The sequence below is a fragment of the Pogonomyrmex barbatus genome, unplaced genomic scaffold (assembly GCF_055798465.1).
Source record: "Pogonomyrmex barbatus isolate J1 unplaced genomic scaffold, ASM5579846v1 scaffold8, whole genome shotgun sequence".
In the NCBI taxonomy this organism is placed as follows: domain Eukaryota; kingdom Metazoa; phylum Arthropoda; class Insecta; order Hymenoptera; family Formicidae; genus Pogonomyrmex; species Pogonomyrmex barbatus.
Window position 1 is genome coordinate 5,951,377 of NW_028297182.1, and position 15,735 is coordinate 5,967,111.

Genomic DNA, 15,735 nt, shown 5'->3' on the forward strand with positions numbered 1-15,735 from the left:
CCACTGGCTGCAGCACCCCACGCACGCGCGAGAATGCGTAAAGGAGCGATAATTTCGAATAATTCATCGAATAATTTTCATAAATCCTTCGGTTCGAGCGGAAAGAGAAATTTATGGCTCCGAGTTAGAATTTTTTTTATAGCCAATTGCAATTCTATTATTTTACATCGTGTTCACGGTATTTTACTGTTATCTTCAATGTTTTGCGACATTTGGTTGAACGTCTTTGTATACTCGCAGTTTTATGAGCCTTCAAGTATCTTCGAATCTCCTTTGTTTGTCGTAAAAGGCAATGCTATTTTGTTTAAACGCACAAGTTTCGGGAAAAAAATGTATGCGGCGTAATAAATCCACAAAGTTCATTCTGACGATGTTTATCGCTTCCATTACTTTCGGCGCCAGGCGAAATGGCCCTGCAGCCGGGGCGATGTATCGTGATGCATCGGGCACGATGATAGCGTAGAAAAATATTGCTGCAATAAATTATTTAGAATAAACCGGGGGATCGATATCAGCAATATCGATGTCAGCAAAGAAACTCGATTATCTCGGCAACTAAATTTGCGAGTATATTTAATTTATATATCCCACACATGGATATACAAACGTGGCGTGCAACGAAACAATCAATCAGAAAAGGAACAGATCAATCGATATTGACTTAATATGTTGCTTTTAGAAAATAAATTAGGAAGATAGAAATCTTGTAAGAGGGGAAGGAGCCTTTTCTGTCTCATAAATAATTCGATATAACGCGTCATTGTTTTAACATTATTGTTATTAAAAAGTTATTATCAAATTAGTTACTTAATCACTGAAAAACTTTGAAAGAAAATTAAAAATTTTTTTATATTACGAGCTTTGTACACAGAAAACAACAATTTTGCTGAAAAATTTAGTCAGATCTGTAAATAATTCTGTTAGATCATCAAAATAACTAGGATATCTAAGTGTGATGATAATATTGTAAAAAAATTTTTATATTTTCGCAATTAATTTGAATATCCCCACGTAACTTGTTTTTATGATTTCAATAAAATTATTTTCAGAGCTGTATATCTAATCTAATATATTTTAGCAAAATTATTCTTTCGGTGTATATGCAACATAAATGACCGCTATAATTGCCGATGTTTACGATGTAATGACCGACAAATGAAAAAAAAGCAAGCAGTTATTCCTTTTTATTTCTGCCGGAGAAATTCAGGGAAGAAGAGTTTTCCAGACTTAGGACTAGCTATAACACCGCAAACACATTGCTGCACGTCCGGAACACCGGTGCACCGCAGCCGTTTTCGTTTTAATTCAAGTGCACGGCTGGCATTAGCACCCCGTGGAAAAAGACAGGACTATGCCTGGGCGATACGCGGCAGTAGTCGTTCGTTTCGCGCACGTGTGCAACGGGCTGACAGTATAACGGCGAGCCACGGTGAAGTCCGCGACGTCCATGGAGCCCCGTGTATTCCCCTAAAAATATTGTCCGCGTATCGTAAAGAACTTGCGAGAAACGAGACAGAATTGGTTTCAGCTGCGCGTCGTCCGGCGCGACGTTTTATCTTTATCGTTCAAAATTTATATTAGTGGTACAGGGTACAAAATTTTTATTTTTAATGGTACAAATTAGTAAAAAAAAAATAGACACTAAATTATTGAATTTAGCTTTGTTTTGATTTGATTTTGTTTATATGATCTTGCTAGCTTATGGGTAGCTTGGGGATAGTAGACCTATAAGAGATATAATTGGTTTCGAGTGTGGGAAGCGAAAGGATTCTCTTTTGGATATTAATAATGAACAATAAATTTTATCAATAGAACAGATATTAATAGGGCTCGCTACTTTTAGTAAAGATCGTTTAAGTATATTGATTACTTTATTTATAATATTCTGTTATATTGATCAATTTACGTAATGAAGGTTTAATTAAATCAATTTTATTAATAGTATATCGTGAAAATATATGCGTATTAAAGAAAGATTGTTATAAAAAATATATATAAATAGAGAAATTATTCTGGGAAAAAGATTATTATTAATTAAATTTGGAAAATTATTTTATGACGAATAGTATCATAATTTTGTTTTTTTAGAGCAAAATAAAAAAATCTTTCATACATCGAATTTTTCAATCAAAGTTTATTGTGACAAATGAGGAAGAAGAGAGGGAGTTAATCCACACATATAACTTATAACATAAAAGTTATTATAAAAAGATTTATAAAAGTTATGTTCAAGTGTTAAGCTCATCAGATAGCTAAGTTATAATCGGCGAAAAAAGTTTGCAAGATTTTAATCTCATTCACCAACGTGATACGTTTTATCTCATGTGTGTGTGTATATATTACCTTTAACGAAAGCAAGTAGGAAAAACATTCTTATAAATTATTCAACATTTTATCTCTAAATCGAATATATTTTCGAGATTCGAGTACGAATTACATATTAAACAGAAATATAGAAAATTATCACTATAAAAGATAATAACATTTCTGTGCAAAATAATTTTCAAACCGTGATAATACATTAAACTGGTAATACACGAAATGTATAGGTAACTAGATAATGAATTTAAGAAGAATTAAAATAATGTTTTGATTCGCATTTTGATGTTAAAATCGACCCTTTTTCTCGTTTTGTTGCAGAAGTCGAGGAGCGCTTCAGCGGGAAGGCGCGCGGCGGTAAACTAGCGCGTCGTGCGCGCTCCTTCAAAGAGGACTTTCTGGAAAAGCTCTCCCACATGCGTTCCCCTGGTAGCGGTAGCGGCGGAGGCAGCGGGGCGGCTACGAGGGCCGCCTCGCCCTCGTCACCGCGTACGCCGCGGGATAAGAGCGCCCCGGGTTGCAACGATTCTGGCACCACTCTGGATAAGAATCCCCTGCGCGATCTGCATATCCACGTACGGCAGGTGCAGCTAGCACTGCTACACTTCCGGGATGTCGTATCCAAGAAGAAGCTCGAGATGCTGCCCGGAAACGGCACAATCGTCCTTGATACTGTTACCACGATACACAACGCTTTGAAATCCTATCTGCTCTATGAGAACAGGTGATTGTTGATTCTGTGTGTGTGTGTGTGGTGTGTGTGTGTGTGTGTGTGTGTGTGTGTGTGTGTGTGTGTGTGTGTGTGTGTGTGTGTGTGTGTGTGTGTGTGAAATAGTCTCATCTGAAGGTAAAGATAGAATAGAAAAAAATATTGAAACTATGTTTAAAAAGTTGATTGCTTGCTTTATTAAATTATATTATTGATTATGAGCATTCCATTTGATAGGAACACAATATTTTTTTTTCATAGTTTCTACATTATATATTTATACTCTTGCAGTTCCACATTGGGATCCGCCACGAATCAGGTGTACCAAGCGTTAGCGCAATTGCTGAAACTCTGCGACGACGTATTGCTGCATGGTGATCAATCTTCTGCTTTAGACACCGAAAACGTGACGCATGTTATTGGATTGGTCGAGGAAGCAGTGAAAAATCTAGTAGCACTGGCGCACGAGAAAATTGCTAACAAGCAGAAGCCTTCACCTGCTACAAATAATAATAGGTAATTTGTAAAAATAATTATAATTGTAAATAAACTCGTTAAAACTAAAATAGGAAGTATATTAGAAATATATTAGAAAGCGCGCGCGCGCGCGCGCGCGCGCGCGTGTGTGTGTGTGTGTGTATATATATATATATATATACAATGAATGTTTTTAAAATGGAATTGGGAAAATAATATGAAGTAATTTAATTATAATATCAATGATGATACTAAATCCAATAACACATTATAAATTATAGAACTTCCGGATATGGGTCGGAACTGACGCAAAGAAATTCTCTGCCGGATATACCCCTGACACCAAGAGAACGGCAAATCTTGGAGCAAACGGCAGCGAGTAGTAGTTTGGTTCGCAGCTCGCATAGTTCCGAGTCGATTTTACGGGATTCTAGTCCACCCCCAAAACCCCCGCTGCCTGACAGGTAACATTCGATTTCGTTATAAGAAAAAGAATAATAAATCACTTGTCTTTGGAAGTTGAAGAAATACTCGATCTCTTGTAGAACAAACGTATGTTTGTCGGAGGAAAACAATTCTTTTGGTACACCTCCTCCATTACCACCGAAGAGAAGAACAAGGGCCCAACAACTTCTGGATGAATCGGAGGGTCTTTTGACATCTAGTCTTGATAGGGTGTCTCTTCGAAGTCGATCTCCAGAGGATTCGTCGTCTCTTCTGAGCGCATCGGCCGGTAGTTTGGATTCAGCTCTGAATCATTCCCGAGACGAGGACGAGATTCGAGCTATAATGGGACCAAATGACGAATCTTTGAATGATAGTATGGACCTAAGTCTTATGGCTACTATCCAAGGTAACGTTTCTCTAAAATATTATTCTTAATAATATTGTTAAATATTGTTTGAATATCTTATCTTATATCAAAACTTTATTATTAATAACATATAGTATATTATAATATATTTTTTGAATAATAAATAATTTTAATTATTAAAAAATAATTTTTTCACGTATATATAATATTTTAACAAAATTATATTATATTATTGCGGATAACGATAGAATGCTAGAAATAAAATTGTTGTAAATACATTCCCATATATGTAAAATGAGCATAGTCCATGGTCGACGCTTACTCAGCATATTAGTTTGGTGTTTTACTTACTTTAGTTTTTACATCAGTCTACAAAGGAACATTTGTTCGAGCTGTACGCGTTTCTCTACGAGCAGAGTTAAATATTGTATTAATATTAAAAAAAGAAATCCACAATTAAAATCTATAATTTCTTCGCTTTATATACCACAATTCATAGTAAGTACACAAAGTATATAAACTAAATTATGAAAACATTTAAGAATTTTTAAATAATACATTAAATACATGTATTTCATAAAATAATTAATTTTCATGCTGTTTTTATTAAAAACTACTTTATTAATATTTCCTGAGGAGTACATGTATTGTTATTATTATATATTTATAATAACTTAAACTGATTTGCTTATACATGTATTATATTTACCACAGTGGTACATAGAATGTACAAATTTTTATATCATAAAATATTTTGTTTATTATAGGCATGCAAGTTAATGGTACTTCAAACTGTAATTGCTGGGATGGTTCTGAAACTAATATACCAAGTACTATGTTGCTAGGCCAACAAACACCTCAAGAAATACTTAATCCTTTCACTGGTGTGTAAATATTTTATTATATAAATAGTTTATTTATGAAGATTGATAAATCAATAAAATTTATTAACTAAAAATTAAAATTATATATTATAATAAATTTAAAAAATCTTATCTTAATAACAAATTAAGAAAAGCAAAATTTATCTACTGCTAAATTGTATAATTGTTTTTTACTGAAATATTTCTGAAGTAGTCATAAATAAATGGGTAACCATAAAAAATTATTTATTATTAGAAAAGGAAAGAAAAAGTGCGAGAGTTAAAATTATGCAAGAATTCTTGAAATAGTTAGTGGAGCAAGTTGCGTGGGTGGCATCGACCATCCGACCGCGTGAATAAACAGTACCTTGCAGATCTTTGCCCAATGCACTGTGACATCCAAGCGAAGTTTTATTCGGTTTTTTCCTTTATATTTAAGTGTTTGCAACGCTATTATAAATATCTAGAAATGTCACATAAATCTAATTTTAATTGGAAAAGTGTCAAAATGTTTTTTCGTAAGAAAAATGTGACGAATCTTGTATATAATTTAAGATTTGTTTTCTTTTCTTGGATTGCTCTAAATAATCTTGATTTTGAATTTATTTGGTTCTAGGTATAGAAGAAAAGATGGAGCGACTGTCTACTCAAACGCAGGAATCGGGTTTTGTTTCTATGCATTCTCAACGAAGTTCATCCCAAAGTTACACCACTGCGTCAAAGAGATCATCACAACAGAGCAGCATTAGTTATAATTCTCAATCATTTAGTGCACAGCAACAGTCATTTTCTCAGACCAAATTATCCTCGGATAGTAACGGCTCTATTTTTACACAGAAGATGATGACTAGTTCGAAAAGTACTATTAGCACTACTAACGTATCTGGAAATGGAGATCCAGTTTTATTAGAGAAACTGGTAAATGTGGGTGTTGTCACGTTTTCTTTTTGTTTTCTTTATTTCTTTTTTATCTTTTTTGTGATTTGTTTTATAATTTAATTAATTGATGTATCTATGGCAAACGTAGGATATGGAATCGATAGCTACATCTGACTCTAACGGAGCGCCTCCAGCATTGCCAGAGAAACGATCCAAACGAAGAAAGGAACGACAACCGTCGCAGTACGACAACGTACCAGAAAATGAGCATTTATCCACATGTACCTTGCACACTAGTAACGAAGATAATCCGGACGCTAATAAACCACCTCCTCTGCCTCTAAAAAAACGGCACAGTAAGTAATAACAACTATTAGTAATTTTTAGCAGATATCAATATGCGGCAATGAGATAAAGAAAATCAGCAGAATATTTAATAATGTTGATGGTTGGTGTTTTCTTTCTTCGCTGTCAATCTGAAGAATTTTGAGAAATAAACACATTAACAAATATTTCTTGAGAGCTAGTATAATAATCTTTTGCATAAACAGTTTATAAAGGAACTTTATGTTTAATTAATACAATCTATATAGTAACTGTCATACGCGCAAATAATATAACCAAATAAAATAATATAGTTGACATTCCAAATTACACTTGTTAGTAATATAGGTTAAAACTGATGCAATGTTTTGTATCCCCCAGTGTTCCAATCAGTGGCATATTCTGGTAAGTGGGATCCTGCCCACATAATTCAACTATTCCCTCGGCAAACACTTTCACGCTAAGTTGATATCCTATGTTTCACACATTTATATCAGATTTTAATTCCAGGCTTCTTGCGGCATGTTTATTATTGTTATTCTATTTCTATTACATTTTTATCTCAGATATTTTTAATACATGATGTTGAGATTTGATATTGAGCTTCAATTTTTATTAATAACAGCAGCTTATTCATGGCTTATTTTTGATTCGCATTACAAATATAATATTGTGAGTTTTAATTATGATGTTGAATATTGTATGTACTAACTAAAAATTATTTTTTTATTAATATAACATATATTGTATCCAGTATAATGTATCATATAATGATTGATACTATTTCTATATCTAATTTTAATATTTTTAATATTTTAACTTTAATATTTGATCTAAAATTCATCTAAAATTTTATTGTATATTGCATATTTTATGTTTTTATTATATAGGAACACATGCCTAATATCTTTTTGTATTTGAGATACAAACAATTTTGCAAATATTATCTTTATTAACATGAAAGAATGAAAGACAATCCTGGTAAGTTTATGTAGGCGTCGTAATGCTTTTCTAATTAATTTGACCTTTCTCTCTGACAATCTATTAATAATTGTTTTATCAGTTGTTAAACAAAGTAAAACTTTTTCTGTCCTTACACCAAGCCAAACAGACTATAATTATATATAAAGGATAAAGTAGTATTAATAAAATATAATTAAGTCTGCAATTATGAGCACTTCTTTCTATTGTGCAATAGTTGTTAAATAATAGTATGATATAAAAATAAAATATTTATAATGATACATAATATACTATTTAAAAACACTCGAGTGAGTTTATCCTTCTTGTTTTTATAAATGTCCCTAATCGAAGTAACAATTACACAACAAAATTTGCTTGTGCATCAATATTTTTATGTGATCCACACCATGCGCTTTAATATTTTATTGCGATATAAATCGTGCTTGCATTCATCAATTATATTATGCCATTTAAAAAATTCAGTTTTTACACAAAAAAATTTACAATAATAATAGTTATTCTTTTTAAAATCATGTTAATCTTTACATTTGCATATATTTCAGTTATGGCGTACATGGAGATGTTTGGGAACTGCTCCCATAGTAATAACGATTTCATCTCGGGTCTTGGTACTCGTCATTCTGTAGCAGCCTATAATTCGATGCAAGCGGAATGGCAGCAGCACGAAATGTCTCTTACCACAACGCAATCGTGTTCCTTTATGACACATACTGTGACTGCTCTACATGATAGCTCAAGGTATTATTGTGTAACATACAGACATTATGTACATACATTTTGTCATTTGTATGTGCTTTTACTATACAGAATTATTGAAAAAAATAGGTTTATCATAAAGTCGCCTTTTTTTCTAGCCTTTCTGTGACGACAACACCGAGTTCGGTAGAAGCAACAAATAATTCTAGTCTACCTCCGGCATTACCACCAAAGAGATCTCGTTCCATCAAATCAAACATTACACCTCCACCAATATCACCAAAACCTACTATAAGCATGCAAAATATTCATAACTCGGATCCCATCGTGACGTCAACACCTCTAAAATCAGAGGAATCAGCATACGCACATGAAAAGAAAGATGTTACACCTTCGACTCCAGTAAAATTGGTAAACATTAATGTAATAATTTTACTATCATGTTGTTACAGAACTGCTACTAATAATTAAACACTTATGATCGTACTCGTTTTATTTTAGAATAATAATGTTATTATGGATACAGTATTACCATCGTCTAGACCTGCTAGTAATGCACTCTCTTCCATGTCAGTTGATGAAAATACTCTTGAACTAAGGGATATTGATCAAGATGATAGTATTTTAGATGAATTAGATATTAGTAAATACTTGGTATTGAAAAAACCAGATGAGGAAGGTCCAGACATACGTGGTGGACATCCGGATGCATTATTAATTCATGCCACAAAAGCGAATAAACATGGTATATATTTTAAATAAATATTACAATTTTTTTTTAATTAAATATAAAATATACAAAAGTTTTACATTTTAATAAGCTATTTAATTTTATGATAGTTATGATAGTTATAGATTAATTTCTAAATGTATTTATTATATTATTTTTTTTTTATCTTTTTATGCTACATAGATGAAAAAGAATCAGGTAATAAGGAAATATTTGTAATATGTCATGTAAAAAATGTTATATTAATAAAGATTATAGATAAAGGTGAATTTACTAAGTGAAAATAAAAATGATGCATTTTTTACAGATTTTCTGTATCAAGAAGCATTTTTAACAACATACAGAACTTTCATGCAACCATTAGAATTAATTCGAAAATTACATAGACGTCACCAACGTTTTTCATGTTCTCCAGATGTTGTCAAGCAAAGAGCTGCGCGTGAAGCGTTTTCTTTACTAGTTAGAGTCGTTAGTGATTTAACGTAAGTAAAGATTGTTACTTAATTATGTTGTTATACTCTTTTGTATAAAGTGTGATGACAATTTATAATATAATTAATTATTTTACAGAATATCTGATCTTGACGATATTCTTTTGCAAACTTTAATGGAATTTGTACAGCAATTAGTATGCAGTGGAGATCTCACTATGGCCAAAGCGTTGCGAGTTAAAATTTTAGAGAAGCACACTATGAAGCAATTACAAGCAGCACAACCAATTCTCTCATCTCTAAGTGTAACAACGAAACAAGCTTCCCTATTAGATTTTAAAAGCGAACAGATTGCGGAACAAATGACACTACTTGATGCTGATTTGTTTATGAAAATAGAAATTCCGGAAGTGCTTATTTGGGCGCAAGAACAGAACGAAGAGAGAAGCCCGAATCTCACGAGATTTACTGAACATTTTAATAAAATGTCGTATTGGGCACGTTCTAGGATTTTAGAGCATCGATTAGAAAATGAAGCGAAAGATAGAGAAAAATATGTTGTAAAGTTCATCAAAATAATGAAACATCTTAGGAAGATTAATAATTTTAATAGCTATCTTGCATTATTATCTGCATTAGATAGTGCACCCATCAGGAGACTTGAATGGCAAAAACACATTACGGAAGGTCTTAAGGAATATTGTGCTCTCATTGATAGTTCTAGCAGTTTCCGAGCTTATAGGCAAGCTCTGGCAGAAACACAACCGCCATGTATTCCTTACATGTAAGAATATAAATATTTATTATAGAAATATGAAACTCAGAAATATGAAACTACATTTTTTTTTATCATTGAAAACATCTATATTTTTTTATTTTTTTAGTGGACTTGTTTTGCAAGATCTTACGTTTGTGCATATTGGAAATAGCGATTTGTTACCAGATGGCACTATAAATTTCTCCAAGAGATGGCAACAATTTAATATTGTTGAAAACATGAAAAGATTTAAAAAGGGGTAAACATTTGCTCATTGAATTTTTAATAATACTTAATGCACGTAACTATTGCTTATATGCGATTATTATTTTGCAGCACGTACTCTTTTAAGAAACACGAACGTATTATGACATTTTTCAACAACTTTAGCGATTTCCTTTGCGAGGAGGCGATGTGGCAAATTTCCGAAAGCATCAAGCCACGTGGTGGCAAGAAAGCACAGCCACAAAACTAGAATATATCTAACCCTTTCACTGCCTGCGTCTCGAAAGGCTGAAACACAGTGAATTAGGAAGTTTATATTTATGTAGGTGTATACTTTTTTGTGGGAAAAAAAAAACAAGAGAAAATTTTACAACGCTCTAAGAGCGGTGAAAGGGTTAGCAAGTCTACCCCATTCGACAGCCTCTGTGAGGTCATGTCTTATATTATTAAATCTCGTGAAATTTTAGTAAACAAATCTATGAACTCGGTATTTAACGCATTCATAATGCATATTTAACTTAAAATAATTACGTTTGTGCGAGCATCAATCAGAAATGAAGAATGCCAAAACTCGGATTCACTGGAAAAAGTTTCGGTACGTTAGGTAAACTTAATATCTATCCCAGTGCATTTTCAACAGTCTTTCCGTTCACTACAAAGCCAATATAACATATTTACTACGAGGATATGCAATCTATACTTAACTACAAGTTGTAACGACATTTATCGTAATATTAATGAAAGAAACCCCGATCTTCAGCTGTTCTAGATACATTTAAGAACACTTTATTTATTTGTCTTTGCTAGCGAATCTGTATAAAGTAGTACGTGTCCTTTTGTTGTCCTTTTTAATTTATTTAGATGTATGTGAACGTCCATTTCTAGCTTTACGTAGATAAGCGAATTTTCGAGCGTCAACAGGACACTGTTGATTACACAAGGATGAACACCAATTACGTTGATTAATGTAGGGCCATTGTAGTCTCGCATTTGCGTTCTGATACGCGCGTATCGAGACACATGGCACGACTGAGCGCAACTGTTACATATACTATTGTATATGATGATAGAAAAAAATGCTTTTTTTGTTGGCAACTTGTTAATAGGTCTCCGAGCTTTCAGCTTTAAATCACATATGATTACCTAGCAATTAGGTAAAGTAAATATGAACTATATAACAAAAAATATTAAATACAAGTTTAATTTAACTGCATAATTTATCACAGTTATAGATAATTCTTTTAATTAAAAAATCTTGATCTGACTTCTAAATTATACGCTTTTTTTATAGTACATTCCGTAGAACAAAGGGAAAAGTCGAATTAATTTGATTACTATTGAAAAATATAAATTTGTATTTTTTCTAACATTTAACATGTATCGATACAGTTTTTACCCATATATATAAGAGTGTGAAAGATATTGCCATATAACAATAATGTATCATTTTGCGTTACTTATCTTAAAGAATGAATCAAATGAATGAATCCATCTATTTATTCTTTTTTAGCATTTTATTTGACAAAATTGTTTTATATTTTTTTTATAATAATGGCTGCGCGTATCAATTACAATTCATTAATTTTCGAACTTTATCCTTGCTGTGCATACACATATGTTATAATATTTAATAATACCTACGGCAACAAAAATGGCCTAATCATTTAATTAACAATTGACGTATTATTCTAGTACAAAATATAACAACAATCCAGACAAATTAATTGCCAGGATAATACAAAATTTTAAAAGTAGTGACAAAGCTGCCATATATAAATAAAATTTAGTATCAATAGATTGAATTCTACAAAGTAAATTCTTATCCACAGACTTAGGTAGAAAAATAAAATCTACATAGATCTTTTCATCCTTGACATTAATTATACGATTATTTCATACCTGTGGTAATTGCATATTTAGAAAAAGAAAGATTCTTGTTTAAAAATTAATGTGATAAAAATTGGCTAATATGCAATGAAATTGTATATAAGACTTTTGTTCATGTCATTAATTGGCGATGTAAAATTATTGTAGAATTCTACGAAGAAATAATTAATCATTACATGATATGTAACAAGTACGTAGCAACAGTAGTATGTGTGTGTATATGCATATATTTTATATATACACACACACACACACACACACACACACACACACACACACACACGTGCGCGCGCACACACACACACACGTATATTTAGTATAACTTCTATAATATATATCATAATTTGGTTTATACCATACACGAATGAATGTGAGTGTGCGTCTTATGGTTTCGTCCATTTTAGCTAATATCAAATCGTTTACTTGATGTAGAAAATAAGCAGAGATCTATTAATGCTGTAAATAATTTAATTGTACACATAATTGAATTTACGCGCGTGTATCTACCATGTATCGATAATTGTAAATGTACAGTGCATTTTATTGAGCTAGTAATTCCTAAGTTGATGGATGAATCATTGTGATGTCATATTAAGTCCGCACGTAGACATATGCATGATTTTTTCTTTTTTTTTTATACCATCTTCATTTAATGCAAATTAAACAAGACAAATAATTATATAGTTGATTTGTATTTTATCCATCTCTTTTCATTTCTAACAGATTATCTCTTGAGGCTATCTCTTGAGACTATATTTTTAATTATATTTTTGCATATAGATTTTTAACGGCATTTTTACGTTCCGATTGATACGTTGATATACAATTGTTTATATTTTGTACAATAGTTTTGGAAATTCTGGTAATAGTCGAAATATCTTCCTAAGATAATTGTATGTTTTAGGGATTATATATAATTTTTATAATTACGCGTAAAACTTTTGTTGGACTATTGGCAGAATTTCACTTTTATCTATTACATACATACGGACATATAAGCAAACATACATAATTTTAAGTACTATATTACCAAAATACGAGTGAGATGACTCATTGAATGTGCAACGAAGAAATTAGATTCGATTTATCGATTAGATAGGCAATTATTAAGCTGCTTCGCAAGTGGGAAATTAAGTTGCTAAGAAGCCGGGAGACAAATTATGTTTCCTTACAACTATAGACTAGGCGACAACATAACTGTATCTTTTTTTTATCATTTGCTAAATGTTTTAGCTTCGAAAGAACAGTCTGTAACGGAAATGGACTCTAAAGAGCAATCGCTGTTAACTTTTAAAATCACAATCGAATACATGTAACTTATTGCATATACTCGGACTCCGAGGCGAGGCTTATTTGCAATCTCGAAGATCAAGTTGTATAATATTTATTGCATTGTACATACACACATATGTGTTGTTAATCTAGTCTAACAGTACGAAACGAACTGCGCTGTCAATATTTAAACGTCAATATACTTCAGCATTGAAAGTTCTAAAATACTAAGTTTTTTTCAGAAACTTTTTCAAGAAAACGGGTTTGCGTCGAAATTGTTTGGGCTTCCCTACTTTCTTTCGGCTGGGCGCGCCGGAATTTCACGCGCAGCCGAAACTCAATGAAATTAAATCAAATAACTCTCGCCGAACAAGTGGATTTAATGTTCTTCTGCGTGTTGACCGTTGAAGTGGAAAGTGATAAAATGAAAGCCCCGCGCAAATCGTCGCAGCGAGAGTTCTGTCGATCGACGATAGAAAAATCTCGCTCTCGATTTGGGCTTTTACTTATAGCGAATACCAATAGGTAAACCGAAAAAAAAAAAAATAATAATCTCGCTATCGATGTGTTTTACCAATCCCTCGTCGACAGATACATGTATGTAACTTTGCACTCGCGTAGATCTCACGGTAAATATTAGGAAGTAATATTATATCACGCATACATAAAAGTACGTATCGACGCTTCTTGTTGATTTGCGTTCCGTTATTTATTGCGACAAAGACGACATATCCGTAACACGCTACTTATAAAACGGTAAATATTAGAAAACGAAGAAGGAGACTAGAAAGTGAAGAAGACACGTGTGTATTAAAACACTGTCTGAGATAATACAATCTTGATGGTCCAGAAACTAATTCAGTTGTTTACGCCGCGTAATCACGAGTACAACAACAATTGTAACCATTTTTTTCATCGTATGCACATGCGTAAAGTGCAAAGAAAAAAAAAAAAAAAAATCATATTTCAAATAAGATCGTTAATTGCGTTGAGAAACTGTTTCGAAACTAAAAGTACGAAACTAATCGCGATTTGTGAAAGAAGTAGCTTCTCAAGGTTTGCATACAATAGACCATTTGTAGAAAATAAAGATCTGAATTTGCGTTTAATATTCATGGAATAGTCAACAAAAAATTAGCAATTCCAGCTGACGAGAAGAGAAACGAAAGAGAAAGTGTACCGGAATAAAATCGATACTTCGAATGCTCATATTTTGAATATAAGCAATATTTCGCTGCATTTAACGATAAATTTTCCCCTCGGGATCGGGTCATACACGAATTACAGCTATCTTGCACAATTGCCAGGCGATGATAAGAATGCGCAATCTTTGGACTTCATTAATGTATAATAATTATAATACACCGCGACTGAGAATTTCAAATTGATCCAGACACGTTTCCTCAATTGCTTTCTGATCGACGACATTGCATCTTTGTATATTCGTGATACACGTAATATCCAGTCGTATATTTATCAGAAGCATACAAGCGTACTTTTTACTGTTAGAGATGTCGAGAGGGAGAGAGGCGGGGGGGCGAACAGAGCGCAACCTTCATTCAATATTTACGGAATATGTGTCTCATACGTAGGGATTTATGAAAACTGTCGAGTACACACACACACACACACACACACACACACACACACACACACACACACACACACACACACGGAGGTATGCAATTATCGAAGGTATAAACGAAAGCGGACAATTGATTAAGCATATCATTCGTAAGTACGTGATATTTACTAAGTGTCTCCGCGACGTCTTTCTCGACTTACGCTGTAACGATTTTTTAATCGCGGCAGGTTTTAACCGAAACACAACAAGGAAATGATATACATCGTGCTCACGCGTTTCATTGTACAATTTATTCCGTAGCCTATCGTCATATTTTTCTATCTGTATTTTTAGTACAGTCATAAATACCGCGACGTACGTCACCGGGTACGACCGGGTACAGTTTGTACGAGGACTTTTCCATGTCAATGCAATTGATGTTCAGGAAAAAAAAAAAAAAAAAAAAAAAAAACGTTACTTCACGAAACTATATATAAATATATATAATGCGAATATATTTTTTCTCTTTCCTTTGTATTACGGATACATTGATGATTTGTATGCATAAAAGTTTTGGATCAAACGCGTTATTTTCTTTGTAATGAATGTACGAAGAAATGAAATAAAAATGTGTTAGTCGATGGTATACTTCCATAGTTTCGTTAGTAACTATTAAAGATTCCGCATCTCCCGATAATCTTCAATAGAAGCACATACGAAATAATATATTTATGAAAAATGATGATCACGATATCTAAGTGAAATATTAGAGTTCTTTAAAACGATTTTTTTATATTATTTAAC

General features: G+C 32.5%; 1 protein-coding gene across 10 annotated transcripts in view; it reads left to right on the forward strand.

Annotated features, from left to right (window-relative positions):
* Positions 1 to 15,579, forward strand: part of C3G (C3G guanyl-nucleotide exchange factor) — a 70,607-nt gene extending 55,028 nt beyond the window's left edge. For 5 of the 10 annotated variants that reach the window (XM_011632255.3, XM_089084078.1, XM_089084079.1 and 2 more), the window contains 16 exons: positions 2,641 to 3,043; positions 3,320 to 3,544; positions 3,787 to 3,969; positions 4,051 to 4,358; positions 5,087 to 5,203; positions 5,799 to 6,106; positions 6,210 to 6,417; positions 6,767 to 6,790; positions 7,912 to 8,107; positions 8,224 to 8,488; positions 8,567 to 8,810; positions 8,979 to 8,993; positions 9,103 to 9,277; positions 9,366 to 10,010; positions 10,111 to 10,242; positions 10,320 to 15,579. In XM_011632255.3, coding sequence (XP_011630557.1) covers positions 2,641 to 3,043; positions 3,320 to 3,544; positions 3,787 to 3,969; positions 4,051 to 4,358; positions 5,087 to 5,203; positions 5,799 to 6,106; positions 6,210 to 6,417; positions 6,767 to 6,790; positions 7,912 to 8,107; positions 8,224 to 8,488; positions 8,567 to 8,810; positions 8,979 to 8,993; positions 9,103 to 9,277; positions 9,366 to 10,010; positions 10,111 to 10,242; positions 10,320 to 10,458 — 3,587 coding nt within the window. In that variant the 3' untranslated portion in view covers positions 10,459 to 15,579. The remainder of the gene's footprint in view (positions 1 to 2,640; positions 3,044 to 3,319; positions 3,545 to 3,786; positions 3,970 to 4,050; positions 4,359 to 5,086; positions 5,204 to 5,798; positions 6,107 to 6,209; positions 6,418 to 6,766; positions 6,791 to 7,911; positions 8,108 to 8,223; positions 8,489 to 8,566; positions 8,811 to 8,978; positions 8,994 to 9,102; positions 9,278 to 9,365; positions 10,011 to 10,110; positions 10,243 to 10,319) is intronic. The other 5 variants (XM_089084082.1, XM_089084080.1, XM_089084084.1 and 2 more) reach the window with 5 other exon arrangements.
* The last annotated feature ends 156 nt before the right edge of the window (positions 15,580 to 15,735 follow it).